The 13125-nt window shown below is 44.1% G+C and overlaps 1 protein-coding gene across 11 annotated transcripts in view; it reads right to left on the reverse strand.

The window, feature by feature from the left end:
- The window catches only part of svild (supervillin d), a 73845-nt gene that overhangs the window by 46584 nt on the left and 14136 nt on the right, over positions 1-13125 (reverse strand). For 9 of the 11 annotated variants that reach the window (XM_069185768.1, XM_069185770.1, XM_069185767.1 and 6 more), the window contains 2 exons: positions 7057-7700; positions 3154-3333 (listed from right to left, as the gene is read on the reverse strand). In XM_069185768.1, coding sequence (XP_069041869.1) covers positions 3154-3333; positions 7057-7505 — 629 coding nt within the window. In that variant the 5' untranslated portion in view covers positions 7506-7700. Of the gene's footprint in view, positions 1-3153; positions 3334-4846; positions 4992-7056; positions 7701-13125 lie in introns of those variants that run through there. The other 2 variants (XM_015361921.2, XM_069185775.1) reach the window with 2 other exon arrangements.

Raw genomic sequence — 13125 nt, forward strand, 5'->3', positions numbered from 1 at the left:
AATGACTGTGCAGGCTGACCCCTTTCAGAAGTTTATGCACTTATGAAACTGCAGTAATGAACAGTAGGAACTGTGCTTCATTATTTCCTCTGTCACAGAAATTTTCAAAGCCCTTTTTATGACATGTGTCCCCACAGCCTGCCAGCACTGGTGCCACGGCAGCGCCAGATTCATCACGTCTCGGCTTCCACGTTGTAGCCCTTAATTACATGGAAAAGTCAGATCCGCTTTTATTTCTCATTACATGGAGTTACGCATTCCTTAGAATCAAAAGTTTCCAAGATCCCAAAACCATTAGTGTAAAAAAAAAATCAAAGCTGACTCTATAAACCTATCCATCCATCCATTTTCTGAAAATGAACGAAGATGAATTTGGCTTCATCCACTTCAAGGGTGCAGGGGTGCTGGAGTCTATCCTGTAAAGCAATAGGAACAAGGCGGGATACAGCCTTTTCCAGAAGCCAATCAGCCTACTGTGAAAGGGAACTGGAGCACCCAGAGGAAACCCATGTGAACATGGGCTTAACATGCAAACTCCATGCAGACAGCAACCCAGGAACTGAACCCAGGGCCCCAGTGCTGTGAGGCAGCAACGCTGACTGCTGCACCACCGTGCTGCCCTATACACAATCCCCAGCTCGCTCAATTACCTTTACAGCAGAGGTTTCAGAACTGAAGTGCTTAGGAATATTTTTATGCCCGTTACCATAGAATTCAGAGGACAGGTAAATGACCTCATTCCAATTGAAGACAAGGCAGCACATCTCGATTTACAGAAATTCTTGAAATGTCCTTCTAGCTAAAATGAAAACGTGGCAATCGCCTCCGATTTCCCATGGCCCTCCGACCGCGCTCAAAAAAGCGCCAGGACAGTTGTTAAATATTTCCAGGGGGATTCTCGCAACCTTTTTTCCTTGCCCTTTCTGCAAACAACTGCAAACGTTTTGAGGCACTGACTGGAGTTTAAACATTTCCAGAGGTCTGACTGTTCAAAGCTGTATTTCAAACACCAACAGGCGTAACAGACCAACAACCCTGATAGAGTGCAGAACATGGAGTATCTTGATCTGAAACAAATGTCCTGTAGAAAAGTGGCAGGCTATAGTACAGATATACTTCTGCTATAGAAATTATGTATATGATATCACATATACACATTATGCATAAAAATTGTGTGTAGAATTAGACATTGGATTCTATCATGTCTATTTAACATAAAACATAAGAAAGGTTACAAATGAGAGGGGATCATGCAGTCTGTCTAGTCCACTTTGTAGTTAGTAGCTAATTGATCAGAGGATCTAATCTGCTGATGGGATAGCTCCACAGGAGCAGCATGTGAGAGAGGAGCTTGTTTGCTAGGCAAATAACGACAAGCAAAAAAAAAACAACAAAACGCTCATGCAAAACACAAATGAACATGACGAATGAGGAAATTAGTAGACGTTAAAACGCATGCTTTTCAGGTCTGATGTCTAAAACCCAGACAGCACGAGCTGAATAATGAGAACAAGCTCCTCTCTCACTCAAACTGGGCTGACGAGGGGAAACCTGCTGGCAGCAATGTGCTTAAATTAGTAAGACATTAGGGCCCAGAATCAGGTCGACAGCGCACACCATCTGAAATCTGGGGCTGCATGTACCCAATCTGATCATGAGAACCCCACTGTGGCTTGTGGTGAAGACACTGTCGGGCCACCAACCCAACAGCTGGGGTTCAGACTAGTTAGTGACAGGGTGTGAATTAGGACATTAACCTGCAAACTCTGTTCTGCAGGTCTAGAAGAAAGGCACTTGAGCTTTGGGTTTAGCCCTCTGAAAAAAGGAAATCAGGAAATCATTCATTGAAGCTACTTGGTTATTAGATGATAAAGTTACAGGTTGCTTTACTACTCAAATACGTTCAGAGTTCTAGTATTTTTCCATTATGACATTCAAAACATATCTGTTTCCTATTCAAAACTAAATTAGACAGATTTGAATAAACTTACATACAGGTACAAGTGTTACACAGTAGGAGGCACCAGGGGCTGACTTATCAGTACAGGTGGCACCTTCCAAAATTCACCTCAGGTATTCTGAATACAGGTACTGTTCCAACTGTGGCATGGATTTCTAATCAGAGGACAGCTGCTCACAGGCAAAGGTCATTCGGGATGACATCGGGTGCACATTTTTTTGCGCTGCTTTGTGAATCATATGACTTAAAATAAGAGGTTGAAAAACTTTGGTAGCAAATCAAGAGGAATGAAGAACATTACCAGTTACAATTCTGTGTTGTGCAGTATGTCTTTTTTCTTGGTGCATCTTGTGCAGCACACCAGTAATACAGATGTGAGATACACACAGATGCAAGAGGAAACAGCCTGATAGGGTGTGATTAAACTCTACAGAAACCACACAGTCAGTCTTCACAGGTCAAAACACAGAGCAGCACAGAGAATAAGTATATATCACAGCTCTGTAAAAAACTGCAGCTTATTAAGGTTTGTTTAACATGCTTAGAGGTTTATAGAAGAGGAAATAAAAGCTTTCAACTGTTAGTCATTTAAAGAAAAGAAAAAATATAGTAGAAAGGCAAATGCTACCAATTTCTTGGTGATTATTTCTGATCACAAATAGAAAAATAAAAAAATATAGAAAATAATGCTGTATCAATTTCAGTAATAAGAAAACTAACATTCCAAATTTTGTACCCCAAAAGAATTTCAGTCATTTAAAACTGTTGGAATGTTTTCTCTAACAACCATGTTCTGTAGCAAACTGTTTACAACAACACATTATTTTGGGAAACTGGAAATAGACATGAATTCAGGCTGTTATCAAGGTCAAAATAACAGGGACTATAAGACTGTGATCTAGAAAGGGAGAGATGATCTTAGTGATCTAGAACAGAGAAACGATCACAGTGATCTAGAGCAGGGGAACTGATCTTCTCTTTTAAAATTCCTCCTGAGCCCCCAGGTTACCAAGATCGTCATGCTTTCAGTGGCACTTTTACAGCTTAGAACAAAAGTCTCACTTCATCCTGCTAAAGGAGCGGCTCTCCAGGGGGTTGCTGGAGCCCAGGGGAGGTGCAGACCTGGGACATGCAGTTAGTAAACAGCATGAGGCAGAGCTGAGCAACACTGAGCAAACCACGGCAGGACCTACGGCCTCTCCTCTGGCTTCCCGTTGGCAGTCTGCAGCAAGGTCTTCCTCAGCTGGCCCACCGACACGCGGGTGTGGATGTGGGCCGAGTCCGGCCCCTGAGGCCCCCACGGACTGCCCCCTTGGCTGCAGAGCCCTGCAGAGCCCCCGGACCAGGGCCTGGTGGGCCCCAGATCTGTCGCCCTGGCATCAGAAAACAACCAGGACGGTTACCACCCAGACACAGCCATGAAGAGCAGGGAACACAGGTGTTACACTCTCACAACATGCTGTTTGTTCCAAAATACACAAATGCCTGTATGTAAAGAATCAGAAGACCACACAGCTTGCTGTGATTCAAATGGTTCTCCCTGTCTTGTATTACAGGTGTAAGCACCAAAGAACATGGCTGGTTTGTTTCGGTTATGAAGAATAGGAAGGTTAATCAACGAGAAAAAGATCAGAGCAGCTTGATTACAGCAAATGCTTTGGTTCAACACAGAGAACAGCGCTGGCAGACTCTATTCATCGGATGGAAATTAACGAATGGGAAGAGGTCACTCAGTCTACTGTGGCTTGCTTCTTCTCATTAAGGATGAGGGCATTACTCTCCATTTCTCAGAGTCAGCTAGCAGAGCTCTTCACTCCAACAACCCTTTGAATAAGTAAGTGCTTCCTGTTCTCAGTTTTACATCTGTGTTGTTTCTACTGGTGTCCTCCAGCCTGCGATTCACTGGTGATTTGCAGAAATTCACTCAGCTGACTAGGTCAGAGTCTTTCAGGAATCTGAATACTTATACTGTGTTCCCTCGCATTTCCTTTGTGTTCACAATTGAAATGGTTCAGTTCCTTTAACCTGTAAGTGTAGCTCATTCCTTTGAGACCCACAACCTTTAGTTTTCTGCTGTCCTTGCTGTGTCTGTGCCAGGCTAGACCAAGTCAACAAGTGCTGTCTGACCAAAACCAAGAAGTGAAAGAGGTGGCTGTTCCACTCCCGACAATAACTACCACACAACAGTAAATGGAGCACTGAGTATTGTGTCAACGTTTAGGTCGGCTCCCGAAAACAAATGAATAAAACACTTTGTTGGCTGCTATTCCCATTTCTCACATCTTCTTAAACTTTGGTCACATATCTCACAAGGTAACATCGAGGATGGACTAGTGATTTATGGCACACAGTGAGCACACTGCATTGGAATATTAGACAAAGAAATATAAATCTATTCTAAAACATCTTTTCTGTTTTTGTGCATATATTATTGTGAGCATTATTTGTCCACTGTGCTCTGAGATCTTCTAGTCTTAAAAAAAGTCTGTTTGTATAAAAGTTATACAGCATATTATAGCAAATATTCTTCCGTTTCTTCTGTTTTTTTTCTAATAGTGGTGATGTACAGTGATTATTTTCCTTCTGTACTAAGGGCAGAATTTTTAATAACTGTTTTTATATGTTGGGTATAATTACAGGTGATTCTGTTGCATTAAGCATTATTTAAACGTTTATTGCCTCTAGAGGTTTCATGTAACTTAAACAAGTAAAGTCCTAAAACCCAACCACAAATTAAAGTTAAAAAAACACTTGACAATGACTGATTAGATTCACATGTTGCCTACTTTTGCAATTAAAACAAATCCATACAGACAACTGTTCTGTCCGACGCTGCTGAAACTACAGAGTTAAAAGTGGAAAATAACGCATGAAGTACATACATACCCCGGTGGGCACTCAAAAGCAGCATTCATAACTAGAAGGAATTGTTTTTCCCAAAACAATATGCAGCCATTTGTATTGTGGAAAACCTGCAGTGCAAGAAAGGCTGTTTAAGACAGACACTCCCTCTGTTTCCCTTCACCTTCCTACCAAACCACACAGGCAAACGCTCAGGGACTCTCCACAGAAGACCCCACCTTCCGTATGAGCTCATTCAAGGCATGCTTCCTACCTGGGGCTCCACCCCGTCTCTGCACTGAGGGCCGGCCCACAGCCTGGGCAGACCAAGGGACTGACAGGCTCGAGAGACATACCTTCTCTCAGGCCCAGAGCAGCCACAGGGTCTCTTAACTCTTCTGTGTCCCAGAAATAAAGGAAGCACCGGGAGCTCTTCTTTGTTTCAGGGACACAATTCCCCTTAGATATGTACCGGTGGACCCGAGAAATTACGTTTAGAAGATGAGGAGAGAAACTCTGATATCCCAGCCGTCAATAATGCATTAAGACTCCTTGTGTGTGTGAATGAGCTCCTCGCAAGAGCTTCCTATCAATGTGGAGATAAAATGTAAGAAATCGGCCCACAAGAAATCCCCCAAATAAACAAACGGCTGACAAGCAACTGCCAGTTACAGAAGAGTGGGGCATAAATGATTATAAATAAATAAATGGTTTAGATCAAATCAAAAAGTGCCCAGATGCTCTTGTTCCGGGTTTGTGTTTCACCATGTTGACTGAGGAGTACAGCACAGTAAATAGACAGAGGCCACAGTACGACAGGAATTAAGCGTGTGTAAGCAACCGTTTGTGCAATCAAATCCTTTGCAATCCTGCTGCCTTGGAACCTAATCCAGAAGCAGACTTTTTTAGTTCCTTGAGGGAGATCGAACAAGACGTTACAGGCTTTGTGCATTTCTGCTCAGTCCTGCTGAACATGAACGGGCTAATTTCCTAAAAGATTAGATTTAGGAGCAGGAAATTTCAGGATCCGTAAATGGAGTGTTGCTATGCTGTAAATATGTATTGCTCTTTAGGTTTCTTTATCAAAATTAGAAAAGTCCAAAGCTTAGAGATATTTCTGTTTTATAATCTGGTATCCTAAATGCTTAATCAACTCCTCTCACTGCTACCACCTCTGAGACAGCGTAAGGGGAAGGACGCCCTGCACATGCATTCTCCTGGCATGCCCACACCGCCCACACGGCCCACACTGCCACTCCCTGTGTTGAGTGACGGACTGTGAGCTCAAGGGCATGGTCAGGGGCCACTGGTCATTGTGCTGTCGCAAACAGACTATGCTAGCCAACTGCTAATGTAATTACAAATGTTTCGAAATCAGAAGAACGATGACCTTGGCATCTTCATGGATGAAGCTAGATCAAGGCTCGTCAGGGGTTGGATCTTTGAGACTCTGGTCCCTTCAGGTCTTCGCTGTAGCTGAGCTCACAGTTAATTCATTGCTTTCTTAATTATAATCTTCATTAGCCCGAACTTTTTAATAGTTTTCATCTCCTACAAACATGAAAGAGTTTGTGGTCTTTTAGGATCCCAGGACCTAAAGCTGTGAAATTGGATAGAAGCACTGCAATCATGTCTTCCAAACTGAATTTAATCAATGTCATAATTGGTTGTTTTTTTTCTATTAAAGCAAAAACTATCTAATTGTATTTTTCCAGGCACAAAGTGTCATCCATCAGTGTAGTACAGCTAAATTAAGTGTTTCTTCATTCTGTTATCCATGACACTATAAGCAGTGACGGGTAACAAAGCTCTTTTCACAGAATGTGGATTGATTTACACACCACAATGCACCTTCTCAGGATAAGTGACCGGGAGCTTCCAGCTTGCTCTTAATATCCAGCCACTCCACTTCAGCAGGATACAGGACGCCAGTCCAGCGCAGGGCACAGGCAGACACAAACACTCACACACTCACTCCAGGGCCAGTCTTCCCAGAAGCTAATTCATCTACCAGCATGATTTTGAAATGTGGGAGAAAACAGGGCACCCTCATGAACATGGGGAGAACATGCAGACTCCACCCAGACAGCACCCCAGGTCTGGAATCCAGCCCAGGACCCCGGTGCCACGAGGCAGCAACGCTGACCACTGAGCCCCGTGCTCTTAATAATCCCACACAAATCCCACTGCCTGCCGGTCTATTCCTGCTGCGATGCACCGCTGTCAGCGCCGCGACGAGACGGAGACGCCCTCACCTGCTCCGGGACGACTCGCCGCCAGCGCCCACGGCGGTGCCATTCGCTACGGTCAGTGCGGTGGGTTCCTGCCCTGGGGCCGGCGTCTCTCGGCTCGAGCTGGTGAGAGCCGCGCGCCCTTCACCCCGGCCGTGTCTAACGCCAGCCGCGCCCTCCTGAGCGCCCGCGGCCCCGTTGGCGTCGCTGGCGAGGGGCTGCTCTCCTCGGTGAGGACTGCCTCCGGGCTCCGCGGAGTCCTGCTTCGGCACATCTCTGTCCTGCAGATCTCTGGCTGCTTCCCTGGCTCTCTGGCCGGAGTCTGCGGATTCTCCCTGGCAGATCTCTCGGTCCCTCCTGATGCATTTGGAAGGCACCTCCTCCGCGGTGCCGTACTTCTGAGCCAGCTCTCTGCGTCTCTCGGCCTTGTACTTGGCGATGCGCTCGGATTTCGACTCCAGTGGCTCCATCATTCCCGAGTGGCTCTAGCGGTGCTCACAGGAGCGCCAGCAGAATCGCATTGAAGAGACTAAAACGTTTTGCAGATGTTTCAAAACACAAGAGACCAGACCGTGGAAGAGTCTTCAGTTTCTCTTGCTCCAGGCGTTGCCAGACCCTACTCTCTCTCCCTTCGAGGGGCAGGTCATTCCATTTATCTTCTCCCTGTGCTGAAACGAGCAAAAAAGGTTTGTGCACTTAATCTCCAGACAGACCGGCTCAAGACAAGCAAGAGCAGAATAATTCAGAAAATGATTCAAGCCATTTAAAAAAAAAACGTGGTTAAAGCATTGAACAAATTGGTTTTCCTCAAGGAACATTCTGAACGAGTCCAGTGCAGAGTATCTTATGAGGATTTAACGAAGGTAAAGTGAGCTAATGTTCACCCTGGAATTCGGGAGATCTTCAGTGTAGTCAGAGCAAGAGAGAAGCCGCAGTGGGCCCAAGCTCAGGTTGATGTAAAGGGCATGATGTTATTCTAACCCCCCTTTCCCAATGTGGAAAGACATCTCCAATGTACCTGTTACATCAAATACAGGATATTCTGTGAAATCAGTACATAGGTGTTTCAAAAGGTAGGTGTCGTAGGTGTTGAGCACGGAAAATGATGACACTAAAACACTTTGATTACTGTAAACCTCGTACTGTAACCTAAACCAGTAACCAGTATGATGAAAAAAGAAAGGACTCCTGAGCAGCTCAATAGGTAAAGGCGCCTGCCTTTATGCAGGTTGAACTCTGATCACGGGTTCGAGCCACGGTCACATCACTGATGCCCGACTGGCTGAGGGTACAAAGGCATCCTCATGATCCTGAGCTGGAAGAAGCAATTAGAAAACAGATGGATAGATAGGATTTGTCTAAATACCCTGATGATCATTTGATCTTCTCATGTATTTGCAGAACTTTTCTGACTATGTGGGATTTCACACTTCCCAGTGGGTTTCACGGACACCACAAAGTGCGCTCTGTGTCCTCAGGGTGGGTCAGGTTCCTGTGTTCACTTTTGGCCGTGTGTTTGATAGTGCGTCTCTGCTCTTCCACTACAAACCCGGGGAGAAACACGTCTCTTTCATCTGTGCAGCAGAGAAGAATCTGATTAGCTGGCGTTAGTACCACTAGGTCACTTCATCCTGCTCCGACTCCCTCCCTGGTCTTTACATCCATCCCTCCCCCCGACACATGCAGTGTTTCAGCCCCCAGGTGATATCTGTTCAGTCCCTGCTCTCTCAATCCCTCATTACGAGAAACCCTGAAGCCTTCGAGAACGACTATAATTGGGCTTAGAGGCAGCGGATACCACATCTGGCTCACGCTACCACCTGCTGAGACACAAATGAGCTACAGATTTTTCTTTCCAAAATATATGACAAGTCCTGTGCGCTAAACACTGATGGAAATCTGCGAGTGTATTCACCTAGATCCACTCAACACAAAACCTACAACATCAGCAAAATGACACAAGCAGGAATGTAGCACTGCGGCGCTTAAACAAGGGAAACAACTTCGACAAGACCAAGCACACAAACATGGGCTACTCTTGGGCAATATGGGTCAGATGCAGAAGTCTCTAAGAGAGATTTATGTCTATAAAAAGGATTACCATGCCAACTGAACCTAAGCCATTTTAAAAGACCACCTCATTTCTCAATCGACTCCTTCCTAACACATGAAAAAACACAGATCGCAGACATGAGTCATATCTCAAGAAAATTTGGATATTACCAAATCGCAATCACATGCTGAATATGTAGCATCTTGGTTTTCTGTCTACAGTTGGTACCCACGCACACTACTGTAGGTACCAACACCTGCTAATCTCTCAAATATGGACATGAAGTGATCAAGCAGATAAGGACTGCAGTAACTCTTTGCATTGCATTATGACAGTTTTACCATGATTTTACCATGATCTTCATACATAAAGACAGTAATTAAACAGTTTCAGATGCAGTATTGATTCTTGATTTTAAGTTGATTTTTTTAGCCGCAGAGGAGATTAAATTTAAAGTGCCAGAAGGGCCTTGAATTTCTGCTCAAGTGAAAGCCACCATAACACCCTGACATTTAAATCAACACCCAATATTCCCTCATAAAACACAGGCATCCAAAGTGAAATTTCATAAACAAGCTTCTACTTTTTCTGTTCACATCTAGGGTGTTGCTTCTTTCTTCTTCTTTGTCAAGCCATTACCAGGCAGCTACTGGAGGCCTTGGTGAGTTTAATCCCACAATATGTAACATCAGCTATAGGACGGGTGACATTTGGCAGTCTCTGCTCTGAAACCTGAAACCTAAATCAAAGGTTAACTTGTGACCTGAACTGGACTGTAACCCAGGACCACCAACAGCCACATTGCTCACTTACTCCAGAGGACACTGCAGGATCTCTCTTTCATACCCGTATAAACTCGTGAGCTCGGTAATTGAGACAGCATGCTTGGCCCAGTTTCGGGCAGGAGAGGAGACCGGCATGATTTTCAGCCGCAGAGCTGCCACACAGGGGAGAGACAGGAGCCCTGCTGCAGAGGAGTCCAGGAGGTGAAGAGAGAAATGCCTCCTCTAATGGTGTCGAATGGGAAATTTTGGGAGGTCAGCTCGAACAAGCAAGTGGAACATAGTCAGGATACTGTGATTAACAACGATGCCCAAGTAGGTAAGACCTCATTCTAATGTCTCACCTGAAGAACAGCACCTCCTGCAGCAGGGTCTCCTGTCACCATCCTGTGGACTGGCTTGGAAATTCTGGTATGTATGGCACAGTGCCACCTACTGGTTCAGCAACACCACTTGCAGCAGCAACCCAATTCCTTCAGAGGTCTTTCAGCCCAGTACAGAACTAACCAAGTGATGATGCATCTCTGCACAAATACAAAAAACTCTTTTTCTAGAGTATTTCAGTACACAAATAACCAGATATCACTCCACAGCCCTAGCTAGAAACATCTAAAAAATAGGTCAACATTTTAATTAATTAATTAAACAATTTTAATTAATATTTCCTAATTTGTTGTGTTGTTTAAGCTGCTCTGCTGCTGCTCTGTTCTCTTCTGAGTGGCATCCAAAGGTTAGAGCAATGAAGGAGCAGTGGTGAGGCTTGTTATCGACAATCAATGAAATACACTGTATGGGCAGTGCAAATCCTTTACTTGCCCAAGATACGCAATTAACATGTTTGCAGGCAACACATGCTCCCATAATAGCTGTGTGAGCTGCTGATCACTGAAGTGGTGAAATGAAACTACTAGTAATTAATTGTGTAAGAGATTTCAACACATTAGTATTCTAATTGCAAGAAACTAGGGCTGGATAACGAACACAGCACCTGCTGCAATTCAGGACTGTCTACACAACAGTGCGTTTCAGAAACAACTGCTGTTTCTTAAGGAAGAAGAACATTTAGAAGTTTCAGTATGAGAAAATACACTTGAAGGTTTCCAGAGAATTGACTTTCTCAGCTTCATTTACACTCAACAATGGATCTAGAGAGGTGTTTGTGGCTTCTGAATCTTCTGGACTGAGCTGCTAGAAAGAACAATAAGATCCAACGGTGAGGGTGCAAACTGACAACATATGAAACAGAGGCCCCACCTGCACTAGTTGAATTTTAACTTTAATTTAAAAAAAAAATGAAAGCTCTTGATTTGCATTTATTGGAGGCTGGCCTGAGTTTCTGTGGAACCAGACAGGGGTTTGCTTCTTTGATGGGCTCAGCTGAAAGCCATGCTCCATCAGGCTCAACTCTGGCGCAAACACAGGCTGCATTCATAGACGTTTCTGCTCAAAACGGTCAGCTCAGCAGTCCTGCTGTGCAGACAGCTCAAACACAAAGGGCCTCCGCCTCAAGTCAAATACCTCTTGTCAGACGCAGCTCAGCAAATCATCCTGAGCCCAGCAGTTTGGCAATCGGGCTTTCCCAGGGCTACTCTCCTGTCTCAACACTTGTTGCCTTGAAAAGAGGTTACTGATAACACAGCGCGATCCCCAAACATAAGGAAATCACAAATAAGATCTCTTCAATGACCAGGGGCAGGTTCATGAAATTACAATCTGATCTACCAGTCCACCTGTTCTCACGTATGGACAAAGCTCACCTGTTCCACAAGCCCCCTTTTCTCAAAACAAATGAAACACTACTGCACAACTTCAGTTACAAAAGGTTCCCCTTTTCCCCTCAGGGCCATTGTGTGTGGCTGCCAGTTCTTTTCATTGGTGCTTATTTCTGTCCCCAGGCAGGACTAAAAATAATAAACTTTATTTATATAGCAGTTTTTGTAAATTTCAAGACCTGCAGGAACAATGCCGTGACCAATTCAAGCTTCTACACTAGCAGGCACAGCTTAATCCAGGAGGGCCAGAATGTTCCTAGTTCTAATTACCCAATTGAAATAATTAATTGCTTAATTGGAGGAACTGAAGCCTTTCCTTGTTCTTAAGAAGCTGGAAATTGAATACAGCCTGTAGGATTTACAGGTAACTTTTAGTCCTCAATGAGAAAAGACTGGTCACAGTGGAAAAGCAACCAATCAGATGGGTAAATGATTACAGTGAAGTCATTAAGGAATGAGAGTCCAGGGAGAACGAAAACTAGAAGACAAGGCAGCCCTCCAGCAGCAGGAGTGAATATCGGTCATGCAAGAGATAAGGCTGAGAATTACGAGGGGATTGGAGTTTACCAAGACAGATTCCTGACAACAGATTGCTAAAGAACATATTTTGAATGTGATCTCTACATTGGTAAGAAGCCCAGCAGGAAATAAAAATACTTATAACTTGTCCTGCGAGTGACTTTTCACACCCCAGCATGAGAAGACTACAGATGGGAGGGAACTATTACTAAAGCTCCGGTAATACTAATGTTTTCTAAAAAAGCGAATTCACTCCGGTCAAATAAAGTTAAGGTTAATAGAAATGTTTTTGACGCATGCACAGCTGTGGATTATTACATAAAGCTTTTGGTAAAAGTCCAAAACACTTAAATTAAACAGGATAATGCCATAACAATGTAACAGCATTAGATTTGAAGTGTTTAAACTGGTGAATGGCTTCACAATCACTTACTAAAACCAAGGGAAGAGAGAGAGGCTAATTTCTGAGGGTCAACCTCAGGCAGATCTTGGTCAGAATTGCCCTGGCTAAAAATCTTTACTCACAAGTAAAAAACAAAATCTCTTCAGCAACAGGCAGATCGTCATCCGCGCTTTCCATTTTATTTTTCGGATCTGATCAGGTCTTATCTTTATCCCACTTCACACTCTGCTTCTGCAGACAAAACTGGCAAGCTTGAACATGTTCGTTTGGAAGGCTGTGCTTTGCAAATATACTGTATAAATTCATCTACAGTAGGTGGCTCTCTACAGCTCTTGAGTCAGCTCAGTCCAGTCTTACTCCAGGTGATCTGCTCTCCAGCAAGTCGCCCCAGTTGTTGAGGGTTTGTCACAGCCCAGTGTCTTGCGCTTCTGCAGAACTGTTCGAAAGTCTTAACAAGGACTCAAAAGCTCCTGCCCACTTTTCAAGTGTTTTGTAAAGATTTGCTACTCTTTGAACCAAAGGTCTGTCTACAGGTATGTAAACACAAGGGATCTGGCGTGTGTA

Source organism: Lepisosteus oculatus, chromosome 28 (genome assembly GCF_040954835.1).
Source record: "Lepisosteus oculatus isolate fLepOcu1 chromosome 28, fLepOcu1.hap2, whole genome shotgun sequence".
NCBI lineage: Eukaryota > Metazoa > Chordata > Actinopteri > Semionotiformes > Lepisosteidae > Lepisosteus > Lepisosteus oculatus.